This window comes from Hemitrygon akajei, chromosome 14, assembly GCF_048418815.1.
Source record: "Hemitrygon akajei chromosome 14, sHemAka1.3, whole genome shotgun sequence".
Classification (NCBI taxonomy): Eukaryota; Metazoa; Chordata; class Chondrichthyes; order Myliobatiformes; family Dasyatidae; genus Hemitrygon; species Hemitrygon akajei.
The window spans coordinates 13,534,610-13,552,263 of NC_133137.1; the positions used below are offsets into that span (position 1 = coordinate 13,534,610).

Below are 17,654 nucleotides of genomic sequence, written 5' to 3' on the forward strand. Positions count from 1 at the left end.
TAAACCAGACCTTCTGCATAATTACTCAAAGAGTTGAACTGTATGTGCCATGTAATGAGAGCTGTATAACTCATCTCCTCCTACCGTAGGCCACGAACTTAGCAATCACCCATCTGTGGACACTTTCTGGAGGTCCAAGATCCATATGCTCAACGACTGCTGGACTAAGTGTGTAACTGTAGGAGGGGACTATGTTGAAAATTAAATGTGCTAGGTTTTCTAAAATTGACTCCTTCTACCTTAGCCTACGAACTTATCAATTACCCCTGGTAAGCCTCTTAGGGCATCCATAAAACACTATATTTTTTTCCTAGGAAATATTTCTTAAATCCTGTCAAATTAATACCAAAAAAACCTTCTCAAAATAATTGTTTTTCACATTTAGTTTCAGCATGTTCCCCTTTACCTGGAATGGGCCCCAATGGATGTGTTCTGTACTCCAGTCACAGAAAAGAAGCAGACCAATAAAGGTATCACTACGCTTGTGTGAATATGTATAGAACTAGGCACCTAGTAAAGTTCTGCTCATGACAGGAATGCATTTTCTACCCTCTTTCTTCCACTTTGTTTGCTGCTGTCTTTTCTCTTTGGCTCTTCTCCTTTCTTTTGCACTTTTCTATGTTTTTCTGTCTCATTTCTCCCTGCCCTTCCCTCTTTTTCTGACGTTTGAATTTGCACCTAAAGTCAACCAACTGTTTTACACCTATTCCACATTAATCATTTTTTTTTAAATTCTGCTTTTTTATTCATTCCCCCTTTCCCCCTCCTCCATGATCCTACCACTCACTTACAAAGTAAGGGCAATTGATAGTAGCCAGTTAATATGCCAATCTGCACATCTTTGGGATGTTAAAGAAACCAGATCACCTAGATGAAATGCATGTGTTCATGGGGAGAACATACAGACTGTACACACTCCTCACCCTAGGCCAGGCTTAAATGTGGTCTTTGATACTGTGAAGCAGTGGCTGTTTGTTAGCTTTTCAGTTGTGCATCTATATAATTTACAAAACATGCACAAGAATATGCGCGCACGTGCACACACACTTACTTTCTAAACTCTGCTTTTTTTCTTTTCTTTCTTATTTGCTATATCTTCACCTAAAGTGCATTCACATGATTGTTAGAACAGTAATGTAACTATTGATGAATTTCAAAAACAGGATTTGTATAATGGGATAAATCTTGTACCTTTGATTTGCTGTCTGTGATTACAGCGCATAGAAACTGGTATTCCTGAACTTATTTGATGCAGATGATGTATCTTATTGGCCCTAAATATCCTATGAAAGGTAGCAAAGCTTCTCCCATCATTTTCCATCTGTTGAAGGTGTACTGCATTTTAAATGTCTCTGATTGTCATTGACATTCAGGAACATTTTTACACTGATATGACTGAAGTAGATTAAATGCTTTCTAGTTTAATTTTTTCCAATAATTTAAATATCTGAAATTACTCAAAATGTATTTAATTATAAACCTTATGCAAGCTGGATCTGAGAGTTATTTTCCAAAACCAAATTAAAACCATGTGGAGTCTCTGGTGAAGTGTCCTGATAGACATGGTGCCTATTATTGCTTATTAGGTTCTGACTCTTAGTTTGGAATTGTTGCCATTAACTGGCAATATCTGGCCTACTGTATGCTAAGATAATTCACTGCAATATGATCTCAGTACATACCGATTTGGATTAATCTTTTTGCATAAGAAGCTATTAACTTCTGTTTGAACAGCAAGTCCAATTAGCATAATTGGAACAAAAATCACAGGTCTGTATATAATCATCACATTTTTTTTTATAATTAATGTCCCAAAGAAGGGCTCGGCACAAAATGTCGATTGTTTATTAATTTCCATAGATGCTGCCTGACCTGCTGAGTTCCTCCAGCATCTTGTGTGTGTTGCTTTGGATGTCTAGCATCTGCAGACTTGTGTTTATGGTAAACTTTCTTTTAGGTCAGATTCTTTGTTGCAGATCCAAATGTAATAGCTTGTTTACTTGAATGCTTCTGTGTTTAATCATTGTACTTTAGTGCAGAAGGTAAACGAGTCAAGCTTTAAAGCTTTCATAATTGCTGACATGACTTCGGAGTAGGTCATATTACTTCACATAAAATATGGCTAAATCAGAAATGACTTCGTATTTTACAATTGTGAAAGTTAATGACTTGAAGAGCATATTGAGCTCAAAGGTTATTTGAAGCCTAATGAGCAAGTTTTCAGGAAGAAAATTGTTTAATATTGATAGTGGTTCCCAATAGCTATAATTTTCAGGATTTCAAAAATGAAGCCAGGTGACGATCAATGTTGCATTTGAAATAATATTTCAGAATTTTGTGTATATAGAAGGTAATTTATGGTCTTTTTGAAATAAGAACTTGACTGAATATTAAATCAATTAATGCTTTGCAGTTGACTAAATTAAAATTGAAATTTCTATTCGTAAGACATAGACTAATTAGGCCACTTGGCCCGTTGAGTCTGCTCCACAATTTCATAATGGCTGATTTATTATCCTTCTCAACCCCATTTTCCTGCTTTCTCTCCATAATCTTTGACATCCAGACTAATCAAGAACCTATCAATTTCCTCTTTAAGTACATCCAGTAACTTGGCCTCCATCTATGGCAATGAATTCCATAGATTCACTACAGTCTGGCTAAAGAAATTCCTCCTAATCTCTGTTCTAAATGGATGTCCATCTGGTCTTACACTCCCTCACTTGAGGAAACATCCTTTCCACATCCAGTCTGGGCCATTCACTATTGAATAGATTTCAGTAAGATTTCCCCCCTCATTCTTTTAAACTCCAGCAAATACAGGCCCAGAGCTATCAAACGTTGTTCATACAGTATGTTAACCCTTTCATTCTAGGATCATTCTCATGAACATCCTCTGGACTTTCCAATGCCAGCACATCTTTTTAGAGAAGGGTCTCAAAACTGCTCACAGTTAACTGCGGAACACCACTAGTTACCGGCAGCCAATCAGAAAAGGCCCTCTTTATTCCTACTGTTTGCATCCTGCCAGTTAGTCAATTTTCTATCCATGCTAGTATCTTTCCTGTAATACTCCAACTATGGTCTGACTAGTGCCTTATACATCCTTGTTTTTATATTCTAGTGCTCTCAACATGAATGCTAACATTGCATTTGCCTTTTTTTACATAGACTCAACTTGCATGTTAACCTTAAGGGAATCCTTACACAAGGTCACTCAAATCCCTTTGCACCTCTGATTTTTTGAATTTTCTCCCCATTTCGAAAATTGTCCACACCTCTATTTCTTCTACGAAAGTGCATGACTCTACACTATATTCTACCTGCCACTCCTTTACGCATTGTTCTAATCTGTCTGTCTTCCTGCTGAATCCTTGCTTCCTCAACATTACTTGCCCTTCCATCCATCCTCGTATCATCCACAAGATTGGTCACAAAGCCATCAATTCTGTCATCCAAATCATTGACATATAACGTGAAAAGAAGCATTCCCAATACCAACCCCTGCAGAAAACCACAGTGGCTAGCAGCAAACCAGTAAAGGCCCCCTTATTCCTGCTGTTCGTCTCCTGCTAGCCAGCCACCCTTCAATCCATGTTGGTATTTTTCCTGTCTTTTGTTAAGCAGCCTTGTGTGTGACACCTTGTCAGCGACTTTGTGAGAATGCAAGAAAACAACATGCACTGACTCTCCTTTGTTCATTCTGCTTGTTATTTCCTCAAACAATGCCAACAGATTTGTAGGGCCAGATTTTCCCTTAAGGAAAAGCATACTTACTTTGGCTTATTTTATCATGTGCCTCCAAATACCCCAAAACCTCATCCTTAATAATGGACTTCAATATCTTGCCAACCACTGGTCTCTTAATTTGTTTCCACTTAAACAGTGGAATGACATTGGCAATTTCCCAGTCCCCTGGGACCATTCCAGAATCTAATGATTCTTGAAAGATCTTTACTAATACCTCCACAATCTTTTCAGCTACCTTTTTCAGAACCCTGGTGTGTAGTTCATCTGGTTCAGATGACTTAACTACCTTCAGACCTTTCAGATGCCCAAGCACCTTCTTCTCAGTATTGGCAAATACATCCACTTCTTCCTGACACTCGAGTTTCTGACATACTGTTATTATTTTCCATGGTGAAGACTGATGCAAAATGTTTAAGTTTGTCTGCCACTACTATCTCTCCACTGTCATTTTCCAGGGACTGTGAAACTCAAGGACATACATTTTCATCATTTGAAGCTACTCCATGATTTTTCTGACTGTGTCTTCCTGAAAGATGAACTTTCTCCCTAGTTTGTCTTCTGGCAGAGCCTAGCACTTTTTAAAAAAAAAAACAAAAAAAATTTAGGATGTCTTTATTTTTAGCAGCATTCCTCTTCCCATCAGTTCTGACCAGATTTTCTATTTCCTGCTCTGAAAAGAATCCCCATAGCATGATGCCCTCTCCACCGTACTTCACAGTTGGGACAGTGTTACCTGGCTGATGCACAGTATTAAATTTATGCCACCCATACTTAGTGTTGAAGCCAAAACAGTTCCACTTCAGTCTCATCCAACCACAAGATCTTATTCCACATCTTGATGGTATCCTCTAAGTGAAGCTTTGCAAAGTCTTTATGGGCAAAGATATGTTTTATTTTGAAAGCGGGGGCTTCTTGCCACTCTTCCATAAATGGCCTTTTTGTACAAGACCTTCTTGGAGATTGTGGACCCATGAACTTCATTTTCAGTTGCAGCCACTAACTTCAGTAGCTCACTCAGTGACTGTTGGTGTCACCGTAGCCTCTCTTACAAGTGCCATTCTTCTCCAGCGACCAAATTGAGAGGGGTGGCCTGACCTAGACAGTGTGTTTTGTGTTCATATTTTTTCCACTTTTTCATGATGGACTACGCTGAGCTCCAAGGTATGTTCAGTGCTTTTGAGTGGTCTTGTATCCTGCCCCAGATTTGTGCTTCTCTATTATCATTTCCCTGACTTGTCTTGAATGGTCTCTTGTCTTCATTTTGGTTTGGTCTGTTGAATATCTACCTTACTATTGGACTTTACAGAGAGAGGGGCTATTAATTTAGGTGATCCTCCAATTTTCTACATCAACAAATTGGTTGAGTTGATAAAGTAATTGTACAATATTGCCCCTGAGGAAAGTTAGCATAGTAATTTCAAAAGGCAGTCTCACAATTATAATTTTTAGTAAATTCTTGACAGGTTTTGGATTTTTTTGGATTTACTTGACATGATGCGCAATGTTTTGTAGCTTAGCCCAAAAAAATTCTGCTTCAATATATGTTAGAAAATGAGACAGTAAAATGTGGAAATAGTTGTGGGGGCTGAATACTTTTTCAAGGCATTATATAGCTGTAAAAGTAGCTATGTAAAAGCTATATCCACTTTTATTGGCTAGCTTTCATTCATATTTCATCTTTTCTCTCCTTATTTTTTTTTATTTGCCTTCTGGTAGTTTTTAAAAGGTTCCCAATCCTCTAACTTCCCTCTAATTTTTGTTATGTTATATGCCCTCTCTTTTATGCAGTCTTTGACTTCCCTTGTCAGCCTTGTCCCTTGTCAGGACTTTGTGATATGGTGCAACTCAAACTACCTGCGTCTCAATATCACCAAGACCAAGGAGATGGTGGTGGACTTTAGGAGATCTAGGCCTCATATGGAGCCAGTGATCATTAATGGAGAATGTGTGGAGCAGGTTAAGACCTACAAGTATCTGGGAGTGCAGTTAGATGAGAAGCTAGACTGGACTGCCAACACAGATGCCTTGTGCAGGAAGGCACAGAGTCGACTGTACTTCCTTAGAAGGTTGGCGTCATTCAATGTTTGTAGTGAGATGCTGAAGATGTTCTATAGGTCAGTTGTGGAGAGCGCCCTCTTCTTTGCGGTGGCGTGTTGGGGAGGCAGCATTAAGAAGAGGGACGCCTCACGTCTTAATAAGCTAGTAAGGAAGGCGGGCTCTGTCGTGGGCAAAGTACTGGAGAGTATAACATCGGTAGCAGAGCGAAGGGCGCTGAGTAGGCTACGGTCAATCATGGAAAACCCTGAACATCCTCTACATAGCACCATCCAGAGACAGAGAAGCAGTTTCAGCGACAGGTTGCTATCGATGCAATGCTCCTCAGACAGGATGAAGAGATCAATACTCCCCAATGCCATTCGGCTTTACAATTCAACCAGGAGTAAGATATGTTAAAGTGCCGGGGTTAGGACTCAATGTATTTAAGTAAACTACTTAAGAACTTTTTAAAAGCTAATTATTAATGCTTTTTGAGAGGGTGATTTTAGATGCATATCATATTTTTACTGAGTTAAGTATTGTATGTATCGGTAATTAGTTTTGCTACAATAAGTGTATGGGGCATTGGAAAAAATGTTGAATTTCCCCATGGGGATGAATAAAGTATCTATCTATCTATCTATGGTTGCATCATCATCCCTCTAGGATACTATTTCATCTTTGGGATGTGTCTATCCTGTGCTTTCCAAATTGCTCTCAGAAGCTCTAGCCATGGCTGTTCTGGCATCATCCCTGCTAGTGTCCCCTTCCTTTCATATCTCTGTAATTCCCTTTACTCCACTGTAATCCTGATACATCTGTCTTTAGCTTCTCTCTCATTCTACAGAGTGAATTCTACCATTTTATGATTATTGCCTTCTAAGAGTTCCTTTACCTTAAGTACCCTAATCAAATCTGGTTCCTTACACAATATCCAATTCAGAATTGCTTTCCTCCTGGTATGCTTAACCACAAGCTGCTCTTAAAAGCTATATTTTGGGCATTCTACAAATTCCTTCTCTTGCAATCCACCACCAATGTGATTTTCCCCATCTACCTGTATATTAAAATCCCCCATGACTATGGCAACATTACTCTTTTTACATGCCTTTTCTTTATCCTGGTGTAATTTGTATCTGACATCCTGGCTACTGTTTAGAGGGCTGTATATAACAACCATCAAGATCTTTTTTACCCAGGCATTTTCTTAACTCTACCCACAGGAATTGTACTTCTTTTAATTCTATGTCACCTCCTAAGGATTTAATTTCGTTTTTTACCAATACAGCTACCTCATCCCCTCTGCCAACCTTGTTATTGTCCTTTCGATACAATGTGTCTCTGTGGATTTTAAGCTCCCAACTATGATCTTAATTAAGCCATAGTTCTGTAATCTCTAACTGTGCTATGAGATCGTCTACCTTATTCCATATGCTTTCATTCCTGTATTAATCACCATTTTCAATTTTCCCCGTGTTACACTTCAGCTCATGCCACTGATTACAATTTTGCCCTATTAATAATAACAATAATAAAACTTCATTTATAGAACCTGCTTCAGACAGATGATGTAATTTAAAATGCTTCACAATGGGATAAATGTATAAACATGAAAATAAAAGACAAATGTTAGATAAAAACAAGGTTAAATAAATAGGTTTTGAGTTGGCATTTAAAAGTGTCAACAGAGTCTACATCACATAGTTATAGGTATTCCATAGTTTAGGGGCATACTTCAAAAAAGCCGACCTGCCAATTACCTTTTGAGGGAAATTGTTTAAATTTAAGAGAATGCGAGAAGAAGACCTGAAAGCTCGAGCAGCACTATAAAACAAAAACGATTCTGTGATATACTCCGATCCCAGACCATTAGGAGCTTTAAAGATGAGTAAGAAACTTTAAAATCAATTCCAAAAGATACGGGAAACCAATACAGAGTAGCTAGTAAGGGAGTGATATGTTCCTTCATCCTAGTTTTTGTTAAAAGCTAGCAGGGGCATTCTGAATGAGTTGAAATTTGTCAATAAATTGCTTTGGAAGGCCAGTAAAAGATGCATTCCTCACAGTCTCAGTACACACTGCATCTACTTGTATACCGACTGCCCCATTCTCTGCCCCATCACTCCAGTTCCCCTCACTCTGCCAATTTAGTGTAAACACCCCTCAGCATCTCTAGTAGATCTGCCTGCTTGGCCTCCCTCAGGTTCAGATATAATTACTCTTTTTTATATAGGTCACATCTTCCCTAAAAGAGATCCCAAAAATCTGCAAATCTGAAATCCTGTCCCTTGTACCAATTCTTCAGCCATCTGTCAGATTGTCCTGTTCTTAACCTTGTTTGTGTATGGCTCAGGCAACTATCCAGAGATTATTACCCTGGAGATCCTGGTTTTCAGCTTTCTACCTAACTCCTCATATTCTCTCTTCGGGACCTCTTCCCATTTCCTACCTTTACCATTGGTAGAACAATGCACCACAACTTCTGGCTGCTCCATATTCTACATCCATACTCCACAGTACAAAAAAGGTTGATTGTAAAATATGGAAGGAACATTACCATATATGATGTAGGTCTATTAAATTAAGTTGCGAAGTTTAAATTGTTAATTTACAAAGAATAAGAATCAGTAAATTCCAGCTGCATCAGTGAACATACAGTTGTGATTGTAACAGCAGCTTTCTCATTACTTTATCAAAAAATCTGAAACTTTCAAGTGCATACAGCCCTTGAAAACTTTCAAGTTTTCAGTTAATCCATAAAAACTAAAATAGAAGCAAATTATCATTAATCATGCCAACACTTGTACCTACACAACAAGAATAAAAACAAGCAAGTCCACAACGGACCAAAACACCATTCATAAAACACTCTTCTATACTGGGTGCTCAAGAGGCTTGAGCTCTTTTTCTCACCTGCAGCATCAGTATAAGTTCAATTTCAGTTTAATTCTTCAGTTGGGAACTTTGTAACATCAGGCATTTACAAATAACTATTATTTGCACATTTTGTTCTGATGTCATTGTCATTTTTGATCTGAATTGCTGCACAATTAGTAGCCGTGCATTCTACTTCCAAAGCTCTGATTACTGGAATTATGTCTTGGTACTGTATACCTCTTCTTTACTCTCTTTTGCTTTTAAGGTAATCCTTCAAACTCATGTTTAATCGAACTTTTAATCAGCTACTCTGTCGTAATATTTCTTTTCTGTATTGGGCTTGATATCAACTTTTTTTTAATTAAATCAACTGAAATGATCAGTGTAACAACAGCTTCCTTTTATGAGTGGTCTGTTAAAATTTCACATGGTGCTCAACAGAAGTATCAAAGAAAACCACGTTGAGCCTTGTAAAGTGACATTAGGTGGCCAGAAACCTCTGCAAAATTGTTACAATGTTAAAGGCAATATTTAAAACAAGTGTTTGAGATACAGTTTTTGATAGATTGAGATGTCAGCAAATTGAGTTGTGCGATTTGTATCCCTTTTTTTGGAGCCAGCTAAATTCCTGTTCTGGCAAATATGTGTTTATACCATCACTGATGCTTTGCCATGTTTTGCTCCACATGTACTGGCATAGACATGTAGCTAGGATTCAGGATCTTGGGGGGGTGGGGCTTAAATTCAAGTATTTCAGTATATCCTCAGAAGTCATGAGCATAAAGCTAGAATATCATAAACTCATCTTCACTAATACTTTTCAGGGAAAGGATTATGCCCTTCCCTAGTAGTCCTGTCTGAATGTGACTCCGGAGGCAGTGTGGCTGTCACTTAAATGCTTCTCCCTCATTTTTGGGGAAATTAAGGATGGACAACAAATGCTAGCTTTTCATGTGCCATCTGCTTCCTCTGAATAAATGAACAATCCAACTGAATTCATTCCCAAACAGGAGTTGCAGATGTTCCTTTGGCCTGATAATTAATTGTACTGCCTGCTTCACTGACAAGGTAAACTTCTAACAGTGTTTTTCCTTGTCCTGCAATGCATATTTTGCTTTAAACAGCAGATTAACATAAGAAATAGGAGCAGGAGTAGGCCATCTGGCCCATCAAGCCTACTCTACTATTCAATAAGATCATGGCTGATCTGGCCATGGACTTATCTCCACCTACCTGCCTTTTTCCCCATAACCCTGAATTTCCCCTACTATTTAAAAATCTCTGATAATTAAATTTTCAGTTTCTGAATCGGTTAGAGTCAGTTCTCAGTGCTACAAGCTGTCGATTAATATTGCTGAGCAATTGAGAATATATGACCAAGGATTAAGTAAACCTTTCAATCAAGACCGTTCAGTTTCATGTAATGAGCTATGACAAAGTCATAGAGTACTTCAGCACAGAAGCGGGCCCATTGGCCCATCTTGACCATGCCGAATTGTTGTTTGGCCTAGACCCATCAACCTGCACCTGGACCATGGTCCTCCATACCCATCCATCTATTTACCTATTCAAATCCTTGCATGTTACAATCAAACCTGTATCTACCATTTCCACAGGCAGCTCATTCCGCACTTTCATCACACTGTGTGAAGAAGTTAGAACGTGGAAAATAGTAAAATAGTACAGCACAGTAACTAGTTCTTCAGCCCATAGAAGCCCCCTGGAAACTTACCGTAGTTCCCCCTCAGAGTCCCCTTGATTATCCTGTGCTCAATACTCTGATTTCTGAAGGGCATTGTGCCAGCAGCTCTCTTTATAACACTGTCTATTTGTGATGCCACTTTCAAGGAATTGTGGATCTGTCACCCAGATCCTCTTGTTCTATCTCACTCCTCTTGTGCTTTACCACTCACCGTGTAAGTCCTACCCTGCTTTGTCTTCCCAATGTGCAACACCTCACATTTATCTGCATTAGATTCCATCTGCCATATTTCAGCCCGTTTTTCCAGCTGGTCTAAATACCACTGCAAGTTTTGATAGCCACAATCTTGGTGTCATCTGCAAATTTGCTGATCCAATGTTACACATTTTCGTCCAAATCATTAATGTAGATTGTTACCTTTGTGTGAAGGAAGAAAAACAACTGTGTAATAGGTTTAAATATACTTACTGGAGATAGTGTGGAATAGGCCCTTCCAACCCTTCGAGCCATGCTGCTCAACAATCTCCGACTGTGTCATTTACTTCTAAAATCGTCAGTCGTTTGCTGAGTCATGTTAGGCACAGTACAAACTAGGCAATTTGCAGTGCAGGAGTGACGAATCAGGCCTGCCAAGATGAAAACCCTATGCGCACTCAAAAGCCCGCGCAAAAGAGAGTGACTTCAGTGCGTAGGAAACCCATTCGATTCACCATGCAATCAGTCGGTCACTTGTCACATTTTCACAATCTATCTGATACAGTTCATAAACGACAAACAACAACGGATCCCGGCACACCACCGGTCACAGTCCTCTAGTCAGACAGGCAACCGTCTACTACCATTCTCTGGCTTCTCCTGCTAAGCCAATGTCTAACCCAGTTTACTATTTCACCCTGAATTATTGCATAATTGGAATTAGTCATTTTTTGCCATTCTATCATGGCTGATTTATTACCCCTCTCAACCCCATTCTCTTGCCACATCCTCATAACCTTTGATGCCCTAACAAATCAAGAAGCTATCAACCTCTGCTTTAAATATGCCAATGACTCAGCTAACTTAACTACAGTTTCTTGCCTCAGCTTGCAAAGTATATGTTTTGAGGTAATGAGCTATTTAAATAAAAAAATCAATAATTTCCATATTAAAAATAATGTAACAATTAGTTTTCTTGCATTTAAACAGAAGTAGGACACGAGTACTTTTGAACTGTTATTGGGAAATGATTGATCTGTTTAACCCCAAATAATATTTAAAATTTTCTTATCTTTTCATCCTGAGAGAGTATAACATATAATTTTTGATAACCTTTTAAGTTATTTTGATACAACATCTTAACATTTAGCATCAGAAGATAGAAAATGGAAGCAATACACAGAAAATGCTGGAGGAACTCGACAGGCCAGGCAGCATCTATGGAAAAGAGTACAGTCAATGTTTTGGGTCGTGACCTTTTAGCAGAACTGAAGAGAACCTCTTGCTGAAGGGTCCAAGACGTTGACTGTACTCTTTTCCATAGATGCTGCCTGGTCTGCTGAGTTCCTCCAGCATTTTGTGTGTGGTGCTTGGATTTCCAGCATCTGCAGATTTTCTCTGGTTTGAGATAGAAAATGGATATTGATTAATAAACTTTTCAGGCTTCTTGAAGAAGATGTCAGTTTGTCATTGAAACTTCAGTTTTAATTGATACCTGTACCCAGCTGGAAGCCCAAGAAGAGCTTATTAGTCATATACGCCAGGAAAGCACTAGGTCCTTTTTGGATATTGTTTATTATGAAAGGTGTGCATTGGAAGAAAAATGTTCAAATCTTAAATGGTTCAAATGCTCTGATAACATCGAAAATGCAGCTGTGGAGAGAGGAAAAGAGCTGACCTCTAGGTCAATGATGTTACTTGGCCTATGGAGAATTACCAGAGTTTTCTGTTTTTATTTCAGATTCCATATTTTGTTTTTGGATTAGAATGTTGGTTTTTTTAATCGATTTCTGGAGATATTTGTATTAAGAAAATTGTAATGGAATCTACATGACAGTCCATAAAATGAGCAAGTGTGACCTTCATTTTTTTTAATCAACATAATTTTGCTTTCTGGTGTCTTCTATTTTGCCTACTACTTCCACACCTGTCTTTAAAAATGTGCAATATTAAGGCATATTTACCAGTTTAGCAAAAATTACATTCATTAAAAAAAATCAGAGGCATCAAAAGATTGCCATTTTGAGATCAACTGAAAAATGTATGGGGGGGGTGGGAGGAATGGTATATGTTGTCCAATACAACAATATGCATACTGTGTAGATCCCACACATAACTGTATTGTAATACTGCAGGCCAGTACTAATCCCAGTACTCTTCTTCTTCAAGGACATGACTCATTTTGAACTTCCATGTTTTTTTTCATACTATGTATAAGGCTGCAACAGTGGCCTTTGGGGGAGGTGAGCCTTGAGCTTGGAGAATGAAAGCAGCAATGCCAATCTGGCTACTAGTCACCAGGGAGCTATTATCTTACTGTGCCGAGACCCAGGCCCTGTGATAATGAACTTCAGGGGAATGCTTCGTGAAGGCTGCAGTTCACTGATAATAGCTTTTGTTGTTCAGGATGTGCTTTGCATGCAGAAAGACTCAGAATTTTGTAGCTCAAGAATAATATAACTGCTTTTTGCTTTGCGTGACTGCATTTTATCGTACAAACCACAGATGGAGGTGCATTTAAATCTTTTTGCTGATGGATTAACTGTCAATGATTTATTAATTTCCCCAGAGTTGAAGAGCCTTCCTTACAAAATTTAAAGAGATGAAATACTTAAAAATTTCTTTGGCTTGAAATAAATTGGAGAAATTAAAAAGACTTCATTGTTCATGGCAACCTTTTAATATCTGCAAATTTTTATCAATATTGGAATGTGATACGCAAATGTGAATTTGATGTGTTACAGGTATGGGTAGTATATGCTTGGGGGAATTCTGACATTGAATATTTTCATGTGTGTAGGTATTAGAAAAGTGTACCTTTCAAGAAAGTGATTTTTTTTTTAACTATTATGTTGCCAAGTGCCTTCACAAGATCATACACTAAAATTGGATATCGACCTGTGTGCAGATTTATGATTGTGGTGATACCTCATAAGGGATTGATTTAGTCAAAATAATCAGCACATTCTACCTGTAATTGAAATATACTGTTTAAAAAAACTGATATGTAACATTGTTCTCAGTGCATTGTTTGTTTATTGTTTATAGAAGGTGCATCATATTTGTATACACATTTTTGTGACTTTGAACACACAAGCCAGAAAGCTACTTGAAAGCTGGTATTTAACTGATCCAAATACCTGCTAGAAGATGCAGAAGTTGGCAGCCGTCAGCAAGCAATTAGGAAAGGCAAATAGGTATGAAGTAGCAAAGCAAAGAAGATGGAGTACAAAAGTAAGAAAGTCTGGCTTTACAGGACATTGATGGGACCACATCTAGAATACTGCATAGATAGATAGATACTTTATTCATCCCCATGGGGAAATTCAACTTTTTTTCCAATGTCCCATACACTTGTTGTAGCAAAACTAATTACATACAATACTTAACAGTAAAAAATATGATATGCATCTAAATCACTATCTCAAAAAGCATTAATAATAGCTTTTAAAAAGTTCTTAAGTCCTGGCGTTTGAATTGTAAAGCCTAATGGCATTGGGGAGTATTGACCTCTTCATCCTGTCTGAGGAGCATTGCATCGATAGTAACCTGTCGCTGAAACTGCTTCTCTGTCTCTGGATGGTGCTAAGTGGAGGATGTTCAGAGTTTTCCATAATTGAACGTAGCCTACTCAGCGCCCTTCGCTCAGCTACCGATGTTAAACTCTCCAGTACTTTGCCCACGACAGAGCCCGCCTTCCTTACCAGCTTATTAAGACGTGAGGCGTCCCTCTTCTTAATGCTTCCTCCCCAACACGCCACCACAAAGAAGAGGGCGCTCTCCACAACTGACCTATAGAACATCTTCAGCATCTCACTACAGACATTGAATGACGCCAACCTTCTAAGGAAGTACAGTCGACTCTGTGCCTTCCTGCACAAGGCATCTGTGTTGGCAGTCCAGTCTAGCTTCTCGTCTAACTGTACTCCCAGATACTTGTAGGTCTTAACCTGCTCCACACATTCTCCATTAATGATCACTGGCTCCATATGAGGCCTAGAACTCCTAAAGTCCACCACCATCTCCTTGGTTTTGGTGATATTGAGACGCAGGTAGTTTGAGTTGCACCATATCACAAAGTCCTGTATCAGTTTCCTATATTCCTCCTCCTGTCCATTCCTGACACACCCCACTATGGCCGTGTCATCAGCGAACATCTGCACATGGCAGGACTCCGAGTTATATTGGAAGTCCGATGTGTACAGGGTGAACAGGACCGGAGAGAGCACGGTCCCCTGCGGCGCTCCTGTGCTGCTGACCACCGTGTCAGACCTACAGTCTCCCAACCGCACATACTGAGGTCTATCTGTCAAGTAGTCCACTATCCAATCCACCATGTGAGAGTCTACTCCCATCTCCGTTAGTTTGTGCCTTAAGATCTTGGGCTGGATGGTGTTAAAGGCACTAGAGAAGTCCAGGAATGTAATCCTCACAGCACCACTGACCCCATCTAGGTGAGAGATGCATGTGCTGGTCCTCCCCCAGCTACAGTGTGGTTCCATTCCTCTGAACTACTCATAACCCTGAACAGTTTGCCAGTCAGAAATGAGGCTGGGAACCGAGTTGCCACATATCAGAAGATGCCTGTAGCTCCACAGCAGCTGCCAAATCCATTTTTCCAGTCTCCTGAATACTCAGTCATGTGTAAAAACACTCCTAAGCTGAGGAGGTGCTGTATTTAAGGAGAGAGATAGTTGTATTGAAAGTAGTTCAGAGAAGGTTCAGAGATTGAGAAATGTGATGAAGATATTGCCTTTGAAGAAAGATGGTGCTGATCAAATCTGTATTTGTTGGTGTTTTTTAAAAAAAAAATAGATAGTCTTATTGAGACAACGTTGAGAGAATTTAAAAAGGTCATGCTTACAGGATGTTAGCACTTGTGAGAAATCTAAAACAAGAGGGCATATATTGAGAGCAAAGAATTGCCATTTTAAGGCGAAGGTGAGGAGTTTCACCTCTGTGGTGAGAGTTTGGATTTTGCTTGGCTAGTACTAGTAGTATGTTTGCCCTGCTTCCCCTTCCTGAAATTCACAATCATTTCTTTAGTTTTGCTGATACTGAGTAAGAGGTTGGCATCATATGATGGCGAAGGATAGAAACAGATATCAGGTCAGTAAAATTTTAAATTAGATGTGTTTTAAGCTGCAGTGAAAAAAAGAAGAATAAAGAGAAGAACAGGAATTCATTGTTGGATGAAGAGCAAGAGAGACTAGCTGAAACAAGTAGTAGTGATTTTGGCTGAGAGGGACAAACTTCTTCCTGGCCATGATGCAGTTGAAGAAATTGTAGATACATGAATGAAAGCAGGGGAGATGAAAATGAAGCAAAACAAAAATAGTGAACCTTTAAGGCACAAAGTGACAAAGCAAAGCACTGCAGATCCTGGAAATCTGAAATAAAAAGAGAGAATGCTGGAAATGTTCATCTGGTTAAGTACCATCCATGGAGAGACAGAGTTTGCATTTCATGTGAATAACCTTTAATCAAAATTGGCTAGTTCTGATACAATGTTCAAAGGCTGGTTTTCTGAAAGTGTTGAATTTACTGTTAAGTCCTGAGGGCTGTAATGTGGCGAGTCTTCTGATCTAGCAAATTACAACCTGAACAGTCTCAGATAACTTCATATCTGTTTTTCAGTATTTCCTGAGGGTTAAATTGTATAGCTTTCCCCAAATGGGCACAGACATAGCAATTTGCACACCAGCTGGTTATTGAGGGAATGCAATTATTTTAGCTTAGATTATATCTCAGAGACAGCATGCATTGCTGGCAAAGCAGTGTGGTGGCCAATGGCACCCAGCATCCTGTGGAAGCCTATAATCCTAACAAAATTATGTGCTTACTCCTCAGCTTGCCTTCTGACAAGAAAATTAATCATAGTCAGCTGTGGTGTGGAAAGCATCAGTGACTATCCTTATTCAAAAGTGAATAGGAGGGTGTTACAGTTCTCTTGAACTTCAATACTGAGGAATCTTAGGTGCATAAAAATTAGTAGCACAATAAACTTAGATGTGTGGTGCTTGCCCTACTCTGAGGTTGGAGATATGGGTATTGCAAAGACCACTTTCAATGAGGCTATTCTCACTGAAGGCAAGCACTATAAGAACATAGAATAGTACAGCACAGTAAGGCCCTTTGGCCCACAATGTTGTGCCGACCCTCAAACCCTGCCTCCCATATAACCCCCCCCCCCACCTTAAATTCCTCCATATACCTGTCTAGTAGTCGCTTAAATTTCACTAGTGTATCTGCCTCCACCACTGACTCAGGCAGTGCATTCCATGCACCAACCACTCTCTGAGGAAAAAACCTTCCTCTAATATCCCCCTTGAACTTCCCACCCCTTACCTTAAAACCATGTCCTCTCGTATTGAGCAGTGGTGCCCTGGGGAAGAGATGCTGGCTGTCCACTCTATCTATTCCTCTTAATATCTTATATACCTCTATCATGTCTCCTTTCATCCTCCTTCTCTCCAAAGAGTAAAGCCCTAGCTCCCTTAATCTCTGATCATAATCCATACTCTCTAAACCAAGCAGCATCCTGGCAAATCTCCTCTGTACCCTTTCCAATGCTTCCATATCCTTCCTATAGTGAGGTGACCAGAACTGGACACAATACTCACAAGTGTGGCCTAACTAGAGTTTTATCATCACTGCATCATTACCTCATAACTCTTAAACTCGATCCCTCGACTTATGAAACCTAACACCCCATAAGCTTTCTTAACTACCCTATCTACCTGTGAGGCAAAGAATTGATAAGACACTCATCTTAAAGGATGAGATTTTGACATCCTATGTGCAAATAACTGATACAAAGAGACTGGCAATGTGGGGAGTTAAATGTGCATTTCTTAATTTTGGATGGGAGAAAAGAAAAGCTGGGCAGTATGTTAACTGTTTTCATTAAGTGTTTGAATTTGTATGTCACTATAGGTGTTGGGGAGATGATTAAATCTTAGTGCTAAAAGAAATATAATCTTTCCTTGACTTCTCATCTAAAAGGATTTGTAGATCATTCAATGAGAGTTTCAAGTATTCTCTCCTTTTTACAATGTTCCTCTTATTTGTGACTCAGCTAAGCAATCTCTTT

The 17,654-nt window shown here is 39.1% G+C and overlaps 1 protein-coding gene across 1 annotated transcript in view; it reads left to right on the plus strand.

The window, feature by feature from the left end:
* Positions 1 to 17,654, plus strand: part of rbm19 (RNA binding motif protein 19) — a 273,505-nt gene that overhangs the window by 34,825 nt on the left and 221,026 nt on the right. The window contains exon 16 of the mRNA XM_073065480.1: positions 386 to 470. Coding sequence (XP_072921581.1) covers positions 386 to 470 — 85 coding nt within the window. The remainder of the gene's footprint in view (positions 1 to 385; positions 471 to 17,654) is intronic.